This window comes from Scophthalmus maximus, chromosome 12 (genome assembly GCF_022379125.1).
Source record: "Scophthalmus maximus strain ysfricsl-2021 chromosome 12, ASM2237912v1, whole genome shotgun sequence".
NCBI lineage: Eukaryota > Metazoa > Chordata > Actinopteri > Pleuronectiformes > Scophthalmidae > Scophthalmus > Scophthalmus maximus.
Window position 1 is genome coordinate 16,773,361 of NC_061526.1, and position 13,253 is coordinate 16,786,613.

The window sequence follows — 13,253 nt, forward strand, 5'->3', positions numbered from 1 at the left end:
CTAAAAAGACTGGGGTACCGTAAATGCCTTGATATACCTTACATTGTTCATGAAATGTATTATTATTATTATTACCTGTTTGTAATGTTTAAACAAACGACAATACTTAGAACTCAATATCATTGCGTGGATGAGCACAATATTTTTTTATTTACTTTATCATCACATACAGTGTACAGACATTAAAGTAACTGGCCCACAGTTTAATCGTGTATGTATCCTCTGTGAAGTCAATAGGAACTCGTTCATTTGCTGGAGAGTTGCTTTATTAAAATCAACACCTCATTGACCCATTTAAAATGGGCATGCAGCACATCGTCCCTCCATTGTTACAGGCATCATATGGCCCTGGATACAAGAAGGCAGACACTTGAGAATATCTTTTGATGGATACTCATGCTAAACGTGTATACATGTTTGTATACATTTATTGAAGGGTGATTTCAATACAGAAGATGCTTTGAAATTATGCAATAGGCATAAGTTTTGCCAACAACACTGCAATGTACACATGTAGGTGGAACTTTATTCAATTTTTTTGATATAAAAAGTGCATATCTTTTGGCATGACGGTTGAATATGAATGATAGAAAAGATCAATATTGTACAAAAACAAAGCTCTGAATACACACGTATTTACTATGAATGGTCACAATAATGTCCAGTCTTCATCACTGCTCGAATGTCTACATTCGTTAGACTCTATGACCCATCTATTATATAAAAGCTATCATAACCTCTCAAAATGAAATAAATACTGTACACAGCCTTAAACTTTTCTTTCCCCGTCCTTCCCATTCACAGTGTGTATAAAATGGATTAAATGATGCTATACAGTTTTCTAACACTAGGTAGCAGTATTGTACAAGTGGTGAGTCAGGGAGGATTTTTTTTTTTAAACACTGGTGAATGTCATCAAGAGTTGCGCAGTAGCTCAGTGCACCCTGAGCAAAAGGGTGGAAAAACAATTTGAACATTTTTTTTTTGTCTCGCAGCAGTGTCCTGCTCAGTGGCTGCTGACAAGCACAATTTACTAAAACATCCATCATGCAGAATGTACTTGGGGAGTAACCCAATGTAAATTTATCTCCGGCTACATATTTATACTGGGAAGTTTTATATTGTATTGAATGATGATACATCAGCAAAGTGTCCCAGTGTAATTAAATGAATGACACAGAAGCTATTAACTTATTCACTGCAGCCTAAAGAGTGCTGTGTATCATTGCTGGTGGGGTTTTTTTTTTTTTTCTTTTCTTTTTTTCAAACAGTTTGACCACAGCATGAAAAATTTTCGACCCGCTCAAAACTGTATCATCAGCTCTCATATACCTCACTTGAGTGGCTGCTCTTAATTATGAAACCATTTGGAGTGAAGAAAAATGATAGCTCATTAGTTTTTACTACTACTATGTGCTGCGCTGTGCTGTGCTGTGTCGTGGCCGGGTTTATAGCGGGAGGCAGCATAACAGAAAGTGGAAAATGTCAGAGAAAAGTGAAAAATCTCTCATGGTAACCCGGCGTGTAATATTATGTCCCCTGTAGGAGACTGCCCTTTACACTGTGTGTTTTTTTTTATTAGTCCATCACTGTTAATAGTCCATTGTCCTTTATTATTATCATTTTAATCCAACGTTTTTTTTTCATTGCCACACTCACTTTAGTTGAAAAAGTAATGGCATAGTTAAATTTTTTCCACGATTATTTTTGTTTGAGACATTCAAACTTCTATAGGGTTATAGGGCTTTTAGTCTACTTGTCCGTCCATTTTCTTTGTCTTTGTTTGTGTCTGTCCGTCTCTCTGTCTGTCTGGACTGTACTCGTGAATGTGTACCTGTCCTCTTAAGGAGCATAGTTCTTGGGCCGTATCATCATCTTGACAGTCTTGAAGGCCTGCCTGTAGTTGGTGGGGTAGTACTCTGTCGACATGTTGTGCCACGTTCCCCAGAAGATGCCGTTCCTCACTCCCTTGTACCTCTTGTGGTAGTACTTCCCGTTGAGGTTGGCCGACATGCAGGCATCGAACCACCAGCCCGAGCTGTAGTAGGCGCCGCAGTTCCCGGAGGGGTACATGTCGTTGTCACGGTCGGGCGTGGAGAAGAATTTCTGGTCGTGGTTGAAGTGCTTGTTGAAACTGATGGCATTGCCAGCAGTCCCACTAAAATGACACATTGATATATATCAGAGTTTGTCATCCTTTATAAATATATTTGATCTCTATCACACAGAATGAAATATCATACCTGTATCCACTGACAGACAGCCGATAGCGAAGGAACTCATTGGCCACGTAAAACTGGTCATACTTTGCATATTCCCGGACGCCCTCAAAGTCTTCCAGTTCAATACGCAGAATCATGTCCTTGGTCTTTGTCAGAAAGTGGAGATGGTCGTTGCCCAACCAGAACTCACCTCTGCAGGAGGGTAGCAGGTAGAGGAAGGAGAGGAAAGAACAATAATGGGGACGGTTTATAAACAAGCTCATATGTGTGTATGTGTACACTTGATTAGAAGCTGGATACAGTTACTTAAACTGAATTTAACTGTCACCACAGAGGACAGAAAGAGCAGTCTGACGGTAAAAGAAACGCTGGGAGGAGGTAATATTAGCTCCGTAGATGACATAATCATGGTTATTTCCCATATGAAACTCAATCCTACCGAAGCAGAGATGAAAGTAGAGAAAATGAGCTCAAATTTGAATCAAGTTATACTAGAAGCACTGCATTAGAACAAACTACAGTCACAATGAAAAGACTGCTACTCGTAGGAAATCATGCATTTTATTTCACAGCTTTATGATCTGTTAAACGGCGCTGATGTGTATCTGTTTTGTTGTTTTACACACGATAATCCATCAGAGCAGATGGTGAACGTTTGGCAGTGTGTGACGAGTTATCCATAAAGTGAGTTTACAGAATTGTCACTTCAAATTTGTAGCTCCTAGTCTGAATTAGGGGTCTATGGATTGACTAAATGGACCTGACTACAAGCTTTGAGAGATATTTTTCCCCCCATGCTAAACATGACTTGAGAACTAACATATTTTTTAGCGTAACCGAAGGATTGAAGTTTAATTACCTGAGGTTGCCGAAGCCTTTCTTATACTCGGTCCAGGTGCGGTTGAAGCTGACGGACCCGTTGAGCCGTTGCTGTATCACAGTCCAGCCCCCTCCAAAGGACTCCATGTCACAGAAGACCTCAAATGTCCCATTGCGGGGATCAGGGGTCACGCGATACACACCGTTCTTTCTTCCCTCCAGCACGTTGTAGTCTGAGCAGTCCCGGGGGGCTAAGATGACTGTTGGGAGATAGGGAGGAAAGGGGGGGGGGGGGGGGGGGGGGAGCAGAGAGGGCTGTTTTTAATAGGATTTCACAGGAGGACATTTGATAATCTTTTCACTTTGCTGTGGCATTCTCCTCTGCCCCGACCAGGAGACTGCAATAGAAACAGCCCCTGAGGCTGGGGACGACTGAAGAAAGGAAAAGAGAATGAGATGTCTTTTTTGCTCTCAGACTGTTCCCCCTCGACTTAACAAACAATTGCCTGTGTTATCGGAACTAAATTTCAGCATGTTGTGAAGCATAAACCTTTGTATCACTATCTGTCCGTAATCTTTTTCGGTCCCTTATCTAAAAATCATTTGGAGAATCAGAGGACTCTAACATATAGAGAAAAAAATCCTGTCAGAGGATAGAAGTCCGTGAACATCCATTTTGCTGCACCACGGGCCAATGTCATACACCTACTACTACCTCTGCTTTTCCTGAGATCTCTCCCCCCTCCATCTCTACCTCTTGCTCCCATCCCCTGTGCTGCACTGCAGACCACTGACCCAGCCCGAAAAACCAAGGGCCAAAAGCCCCTGTCAGTTAGCATTTGGGAACTGAAAAGCACAGACCTGTCAAAACGTGGGAAAGTGTAAAACTGGATTAGAGAGGCGTACCCCCTCCCTGCACGTTCGGCACTTGGGGCCTAAATCATCCTGACACTGGGCAGGCAGCATGTGGACCCCTCCGGAGTCTGACTCTCTCCGTCGCTGATACAGTTTTGTCATACTGTTAAATCTGTTCAGTGGTTTAGCAGAATGCAGCAGCATGGGGAAGGGGGCATGCGTAGCACAGAGGGCCAGGCATCGGCTTTCTTGAAAGGAGGATAAGTCTAGTGTTTGAAGAGTGGCGCGCAAGACTATGGGTTTTCTATCTTAGATAAGGAGAAAGTATTTGTGACAAGTACATGGTGCACAGAATAAAAAGCACCAGTGATGTATTTGATTCCATAAGCATTTACTGTATTTTCCTGTCACATTGCACAGAACACTTAAGATGCCAAATGGCCACAGATGGTAGATCGACCCATAAAGAGAGCGATCTGGGAGTATGTGTGCGAGGTTTAAAAATTCATCCTTGTCACGTTAACAGCTTCGTCTGCACTTGGCATTCAAAGTATATTGACCCGCATATTCTTCCCCGTGTCTCCTCCACTTTCAAGTGACTGACTGTAGTTTCTCCACCTCACATCACCCACTCTTCATTTGTCCTCGTCTATCTGACCGGGCTGCCATTGTCCCCCGACAGGCCAGAACTGCCTCACTCCCTCCCTCTGGCACCGTGCCTGACCTGAATAACTCTAATATCAGCCACTTACCGGCGCCCAAATGACTGTTAGCTGATTTGACTGTTAAGATGGCCGAGTCGAATTAGCGCGCTGATTGTTTTGCATGCCTCCTTGCTTTTCTAACTTCCATAGCTCCGTAAGTGTTTGGCCTGCTCTCTTTAATAGCTGATCATTTGGATGATGGAGTGACTGACGGATGCTTTAATAGACTTCCTGACCAACTGACTCACATTGCTCCTTTGACGCTAGACAGAAAAAAAAATGATAGGCATGAAGGGAAGACAACTGTTATCAGCTTGTGACAACCCGTACTCATGTAAGATTAGCACCTTTAATGGAAGGGAATGTGTTCCCTTGTGATAGTGTAATCTTTCCCCCACAAAAAACATCAAAAAACAACAGCTTTCCTTTAAGAAGTTGTGTCAACATATCGCAAAAACAAGCTGTTTCCGACTATAGGCGTGCATTCTCTTGTTCTATAACTGTGTTAATGGAGCTGACAGTAACATCAATTGCTGTCCATTCACCTCAAGGTCCCAGTATTGTCTTGCGGGAGTGAAAGTGAAGATTAGTGCTTGCGGCAAAGAGGGTGAAATAAATGCCCACTGCACCGCGAGCTGCGAAAGATGTACCTTGACAAACGTAATATTAATCCTGCTTGATGGTGGCATTGCGATCTCATTTTGGTGTTTTATTGGCAACATGTTTTCTCCTCATCTTTTTTTTTTTTTTTTCCTCTTGGAAAAAATGGTGTGGATGAAAAGTTTGAAAAATGAATTTTGTTCAGTGTCCTTAGATGCCTTCTCCTAACCCACTATGTGGGAATGTTGCTTGAACTTTAGTGTAGCTTAATGAGCTGTACCAGTGCAGCAGTGTGTGATTAACATTTGCTTGCCAATGATCCATCACAGCAGCTCCCATCAGCTAGATATAAACATGCATCCATCTCCTATATGACATCTCCCAAAAATGTCCCATTCGCTTGTGTGCCTGTCTTTGGATGAAAACAATCACATTTTTTTCCTTTGTCTGTTCTTTGCAAATCTCTATTTAACAATTATTTTATGATTCAGCTACAATCTGGCATCTGGGTACATTATTAAGGAGTCAGGCAAAACATTTCGCCACGAATTGCTTCACTGAGCACTTGTGACATTTGCAATAAACAAACAACATTTTTCATGAAAGACCTTTTTCACTCGCATTAGATTTCAAAGTCGCATTGTGTGCTTAAGTGGGACTTTTCGGTCTCTATCCGTTTTTTATGTTTTTGATCAGGAGTCACTTGAGTGAAACAATACTTGCAGCATCGTTTATACCCGTAACGTGAAACTACTCAGGTTTTTATCATTAGACGTTTGGTTAATTTCCTGTGTAACAACAGCTGCCTCTAGTCTACCTGTCGGATTAACTTCAGGCACCATCAAGCATGATTTCCTAAGTTGCAGGAGAATGATTTTTTGCCAGTTCTTGAGCTTAACATGACAGACTTGATGTGCAAAGACAAGTGGTGCTGACCCTGTGTGCCACCCGTGACTAATGTTGGGAAAGCTGCCTGCGTTTACTACTTGTGTTGCTGGCAAGAGATAATGAGAGTTAGTTGTTATATGCAGGAATGAGCATTCAAGAGCATGACCTCCACAGCAAGGGAGGAAGAGGAAAAATAACGGGAAGGGGGATTAAAGATAGAGAGGGAGACAAGATGTGGTATGAGGAGATAAAATGAAAAATAACGAGTAACGGAAGAAAAGCGGCAAAAATGGAGAGATGAAGAGCGAATGTACTTTGGATAAATGTGTGAAAGAAAAGGACCATGAATGGAAGGAGAGTTTGAAGGAGAAAGAGACAAATTTGGTGGAGCAAAGAAGAAAAAACCCACAGAAGTGAAGAAGCTCGTATTCCCTTCACACCACTGTCCCAGCTAATCTACTTAGAAATAAGCTCACATCTGTTTCCACATAAAAGCCCCAGTATAGTGTGACATTCACTCGCGCAGCATCAGGATATTATTCAGTTTCCGTCCGAAAAGTGACCCGCGTTTCAGCTGCTCCCTCGTCCAAATAAGCTTCTACATCCATGTGAAGTGGAGTGTCGGTTCAGCTTAGCTCGTCTGCGATCCCCGCTGATAGTCATTCCACTCCCCTTTTTTTAAGATGACATTTTAAACGTTCATATTATGTTGTACCATAGGAGCCAAGTTTCTGTCTCTCTCACTCTCTCTTCTCCCTTTTTTGGAGTGTCTCCGTATGGGGAGTAGCAGGGGAATGTCAGGGCACTTGACTGAATTATATAAGAGGTCATCTGAATTCTCACTTTGACCCCAGTTCCCATATTGCTTCACTCATGTCCAGCATGACCTCAACCTTTAACTATTTTGCTGTGGTAATTTTTGCTCAGTGCGTCGACGGGCTACGGTTCACTCTCTACAGTATTTTTTATTTTCTTTTAAAGGTGATGGGGAAATTCCTTTGCACATTATCTGAACATATGTAATGTTACTCTTACGGCGAAGGCATCTCACAACAAGCCATTGTATTTTGTCAAGGAGGTCATTGTTATTTCCCATTTCCCAAGAAAGACAGGCCTCATTGGGTGAAGGCGACCACCCACTGTTGGGTTGTTATTGGTGATTACAAGTCGCCATGTCCCCTCGGGCATGATCGTATAGACACCATGGCGCAACTTTCACCTCGCAGCGACCCATGTGTCTGGTGTGTGCCTTACTTTCATCACAACATCTGTGGTGAATTTGTGGGAATAGATAAGGATAGAGACCAGGTTTCCTAATCGCGCTCAGAGAGAGATTACAGGAGAAATGCATGCGAGGAGGAGCGGCGAGACCTCTTTGAAATGGCAAAGATAGAACAGAATAGAAAATAACACAATAGAAATAGAAGATAAGATGGAATCAAAAAAAATGACTGGGAGAAAAGGACATTAACATTAAATAAAACGATAACAAAGAAAGAATGCGAAGAAACTAATTTTGCTAAAGGCAGACTTACACTGAGGGGTGTTCTGTACTACTGCACACTGGGTGGTGCATGTGGAGCTGAGCTTGTTGACCACTCCGGTGATGTTCTCCACCCGCCTGTCCACCATCGCCTGCACGTTGTCCATGTTGAGCAGGTTGAGCCCCTCCAGACGACCCTGCATAGCCGAGATCTGGCTCCGGGCGTTGCGCAGGCTGGTTGACATCCTATTCAGCTTCACCTGGGAAGGGCCAGAACGGGGGTGGGGGTGTTGGGGGTGGATTATTTCTTTGCACCGAAGACAAACCAGGTGGATTACCCAAGTCACCAGTCTCCCTCGTTGTTTTTTTTACCAGCCAATTACAATTTTAGAATAGGAATGAAACACGTCTGCGGCTGCGTGATGGTTGGCCACCGGCCAAAGTGGCTGTGTGGGTCAACAAGCTTACCAGACAAAGCAAGATTTACTGCCATTTGGCCGATTCCCCCGCCCTGTTTACAGTACCAGGAATTTTCCCTGGTGAATTGGTGCCAAGTGCGACGTTACAGGTCTTTTAGCATTTGTTCGGTTTACATTCCAGCTGGGTACATTTGAATGGGCATGTTTAGATGACTTTGTATATAGAATGGCCACATTTTAGTTTAGTTTGTTCAGATCAGTATCACTAGAGTCTCCACAAGGTTGGTAGTGATACTGGCTTAAGGGGAATTTACATGGTTTTGATGCAGTAACACTATTGCACTGTTTGCTCAGACTTGTTTACAGAATGTGTCCTGTTAACCATACCAAATACTGTTTTCTTCTTTTCGTATGATTGAAAACAAATTATTGAATACCCCACCTCGGAGGCTGACACAGCATCCACTTAACTGATATTGACAACGGTCATGACAAAGTCAGAATTTGGGAAAAAAAAATAATATAAAAATAATAATAATTATTCTATTTTTCCAAATAAACATGTTTAAAATTAAGACACAGACTCTTACCTGCATCTCCTGCATGGAGCTGGGGCTCGGTGTAATTTTCCCAAAAACAGAACCTTGTCCCAGTCCAGTACTGTCCACAGTAGCTCCAGGGACCATCCCGTCTCCCCTCTCCTCTTGACTCAACCCACCTAGCACCTCCTGTCCTGTCAGGTCCAGTTTTATTTCTTCCCCGGCTTCCTTCTGTCCTTGGTCAGATTGTTGATGTCCAAAGGCTCCACTGCCTCGTGCCCCGCGGCACTCCTGGCACCCAGTCCTTAGCTTGTTCACCACCTCCTTCAGGCTCTGCAGCTCCTTCATTGTCTTCTCCAGCAGCCTGAACTGCTTGGGCAGCTGGATGGTGAGGGGGGGTAAGGTGAGCTGGTACGGACAGTCATCGCCCTCCTCTGCCCCGGCTCCGGAGCTCCCACACTGGCCTGAGGGTCTCAGTTTCATGGGGCAGGAGGTGGGGGCACTAGAATCAGATCCCAAAGTGTAAGCTCCTCTAGCGTCCCATCTCTGGTTTGAGTTGACGGGGAAGTCCGCTCCCTGGCTGGTGGCTGTGAGCAGGAGACTGGCACAAACGAAAAGCACAATTTTCCCCATTTCTTCTGAGTGAGATTTGTCAAGGAGAAATAAGTCTGTGTAAAGTGAAAATGTCTGCAACTGCCTCTCATATAAACTCTAGTGAGTGGACGTGCGTGTATAATAGTGTTTGTGTGTATGCGCGCCGATTGCCTGTAAGTATAAGAGTGCGTGAATGTGTGTCCAGTGTCCTATTGGTTCAAGTGTGTGTGTAAGTGTGTATAAGCGCAGCCTGCAGGAGGGAGAGAGCGCAGGGGAACTGCTGCTGCCTCAGATAGCTGTGTCATTAATATCAGGACGAGTGAGGGAGGGAGGGAGGAAGAGAGATAGAGAGAGGGTGAGTGCTGAGTTTTAGGAGATGGGAGGGGCAGCACTATTGCGTAATGCAAAACACCATATCAGCAGCATTGTGGGAAAACCACAGAGAGGGGTGGGGGGGTTGAAGAAAGAAAGGTCCTTTGCCTGCAGTCAGTGCATGGTGCGGTTCGGCCTCACTCTGAAGTCAGGTCACTTTCCTAGAACGGCGAAATGACTCACTGCACAGGAACCAGGAACTCAACTGACACCCCGTTGACGTTTGTGTCTGTGGTTTTCCACAGAACATCAAGTACTTGTCTTTACCAACCTCCGATTGTGAAGTCTTCCCCGAAATTATTGGCTCACCCCGACCAGTCCCTCTCTGTGTGCAAATTAGAGCCAGGTGGGCACAGATGCTGCAGGGTCCATGGTTGGCCAGCAGAGGGTTTGTTTCAATTAGCACAAATGACTTGTTGCCAGCCACAACAGGGGGGAGGGGTATTGTCTGTCTGTCTGTATGTGGACATATTTGTCTTGGTGATAGACTAACAACCATGCAGGATGCAGTCATGAAACTTTACAGGTGTTCAACCAATAAGTACTCAGTACCCACGTAATAATGTAGTAAAGACCACAGAGTACTCATGTAATAATGTAGTAATAATGACTACTCTGTGCGTATGTAACAATGTAGTAATGACTACTGATTACTCGTGTACTAATGTAGTAATGACTACTCCGTGCGTATGTGATAATGCAGCAATGACAACTGAGTACTCATGTAAAAAACATAGTAATTATTGAGTATGTGTGTAATAATGTATAATGATTACTCAGTTCTACTACATCTCTCTAACAATGTAGTAATGACTACTGAGTACTCATGCAGTAATGTAATAATGACTACTGAGTACTCATGCAGTAATGTAATAATGACTACTGACCACTCATGTACTGATATAATGATGACTGCTGAGTACTCATGTAATAATGTAGTTATGACTACTGAATACTCATCTAATCTATCAATGACTACTTGTGTAATAATCTAGAAATGATTACTGAGTACTCATGTGATAATGATTATTGGTGTAATAATGCAGTGATGATTGCTGAGTGCTTGTGTGATAATGTACTAATGACTACTGAGTACTCTTGTAATAATATTTAATGATTACTGAGTACTTGTTTAATAATGTTTAATGATTACCGAGTACTCATGTAATAATTTAGTAGTGAAATGTCGACATGTTGACCAGCGTTGTTGGCTGGTGTGATCCCATCGCAAGATTGTCTCTCCTCTTTTTGGGATTTACGATACTTGCTCTGGATGTTACAAATTAGGCGCATGATTCATTAGAGACGTACAATAAATCAGTTTTCCCTGAGAATCCCGGTCCTCATCCTTGAATACCAAGCGCCTGCCGAGACTGTCCTCTCTCCTGATCTGATTTATATTTTTCTAACTTTTAATACACCTGCAGAGTCGCACTCCACACTACATTATAATGAATAAAGCCAATCCAATTTAGATAAGACCCGACTTGTGAAATATCCAGAGAGAGAGACATGTATCAGACCGGAGCTTTTCGGACACAATGCCCCCGTGTTGTATCAGGAAAGTTTGGACTGGCCACGTTTCATCTCTAGCATAATGTATGAATTGTTTTACATCATTTGTTTAGATAATTGATAAAGCAAATAGATGATGAATTCTCTGTTAATCAACAATACACACATTCATAGAAATGATTAAACAATGTTATTAAAATGAATATTTTGGGCTAGGAGTTACCTACCATCACTTCACGCATTGACTCTTTCAATCTAGATGTCACCTTACTTGCTGTCTTGTTATAAACTTGTTGTTTAATTAACTTGGCACTGATTATGTGCTTCTGGCCTCAGAGCTATTGTTTCAGTACATGATGTGATTTATAACCATGGGTCCTGTAATTGGATTTTTTTCCCCCTTTTTTTTTCCTGAGGCATTAGATGTCTCATGGCCATGTCACTTTTCCACAGAAGTGACACAGTTTCAGTAATTGATTTCATTTCCAGAGGTGGCTCTCAGCCCTGATGGCGAAAAGGAAATATTACAGCAGGGGGAAAAAAAGAAGAAAGAAAAACTTGTAACAACGTGATTCAATCTGGCTTTAGGCTCGACTCCAATTCACAGAGCTAGAATGAAGGTATAGATACTCACAGAGAAAGATGGTTCTCGACGCCACACAGTGGAATGCGTTGCTTTGCCCCGCGTTGATGGTCATTCGTTTTCTCCCGGAGGTCGCAGAGTGTTAAAGCCCACAGCTTCTTTTTGTTGCACACTTCACATACGTACCCGCTGCACCACACACTCATTTACACTATATATGTGTTTATTTTTATTTATATTCATATACAGTATGTATAGGTATTAGTGGTGTGGGAGTAAATTGACAGGTATGCGTGCCCATGTGCCTGCATAAATATCTTCCAGTCATTGTCTCTATCTCACTTCAAAGACGCCCCGCCACATGTGAGCCTCATGCAGCCTCCACCCGTGCTAAAGATAAGTCTTGGCACGGGAATTTAAGCGAGGCTGCCCGAAACCGCTTCAGGCTGCTCCTCTCAGATAACTTCCCGGTGTACGGGGAGGACGTCTGTCGAGTCAATGGCATGCCATGCGTACTGCTCAAAACACGAAGCTGACCTCGCTTCAAAATGTGTCATTTCGCCTCCAATATCTGTTCCCAATTGCTATTTTGGGTTTGGGTGGAATGAGATGACTCCACATGTTCCCGTAATTCGCTCCTTCTCTTCAGAGGAAATGTTAGATAGAAAAATGCCAGTTAAAGGGATCAATTAGGGACGTAACCCTTTTCCAAAATGTAAGGGTGAGAGATGTAACTACACAGATTGTGTAATGCCATGTGTGGTGTTTGCATTGTAGTGTTGTGACCTTGGGGGGGGGCTGATAATCCAAACAGTTTGAAAAACATCAGAATAAATCATATTAGCAAGAGCCCTAATCTATATCATTCACAATATTTACATATCTCTGTCCTTTCAGCCCTTGGAACATGTTTTTTTGACAACGGCAAGATAAACAGTGTGATGGAATAAATAAAAACATAATCGGCTATAATATTTGAAGTCGCGGTGAGATATCAGTCTGCGTGTGTGTGTGTGTGTGTGTGTACACATAATCAGAGCATGCGTGTGTGTTTTATTGCCATTAGATAACCTGCTACGCAGTCCGCCCTGAGATATACGAAGTCTTGCAGCTCTTCGATACAGACATGGCTATCCCTCATTACTCCCCACTTTACCAACCTGGCTCTGAAGATAAGAGGGGAACAACACCTGTCCTCTGCTTCTATCACTGTTACACCACCGAGAGAATTTTCACAACAACACTTACAGATTCCTTTTTGCAAAAACCTGCTTCCTTATGCTGTGCTCTGTTTGTTTTTTGTTTGTTTGTGCCAAGGTTTCACAGCTGTGAATCATTTTTTTATCAACTTTTTAAAAATCCTTCAGACCTAATGGTAACTCTTTTATTTAATCTCAAGAAGTGCTGCTTCTTATCATTATATATGGGTTCTTTTCAATAATTTGTCCTCTCTCTGTCGGAGGTTTGTTTTTTATGCTGATCACGATAAGGTGTTCTGATAGTGTGATGATAAACGTTTATTCAGCCCAACTTTGTTTGAATTCCCTTTCTGAGAGTTTGTTGTGGTCGCACTTTGTGTTGTCCAGACAGATATATATAAGAGCTGGTTTTTTTTCTTTCTTTCTTTCTTTTGTCAGTCAGCATATTACGGCAGAAACAA

At 42.7% G+C, this 13,253-nt stretch overlaps 2 protein-coding genes across 3 annotated transcripts in view; one reads left to right on the plus strand and one right to left on the minus strand.

Annotated features, from left to right (window-relative positions):
- The window catches only part of ccdc146 (coiled-coil domain containing 146), a 39,205-nt gene that overhangs the window by 1,864 nt on the left and 24,088 nt on the right, over positions 1 to 13,253 (plus strand). The window lies entirely within an intron of this gene.
- Positions 120 to 9,426, minus strand: fgl2a (fibrinogen-like 2a). The gene is made up of 5 exons (XM_035649671.2): positions 8,581 to 9,426; positions 7,624 to 7,831; positions 3,082 to 3,301; positions 2,244 to 2,414; positions 120 to 2,158 (listed from the first exon to the last, which is right to left on the minus strand). The coding sequence occupies exons 1-5, from the start codon at positions 9,160 to 9,162 to the stop codon at positions 1,843 to 1,845; spliced, it is 1,497 nt and encodes a 498-aa protein (XP_035505564.1). The 5' UTR covers positions 9,163 to 9,426; the 3' UTR covers positions 120 to 1,842.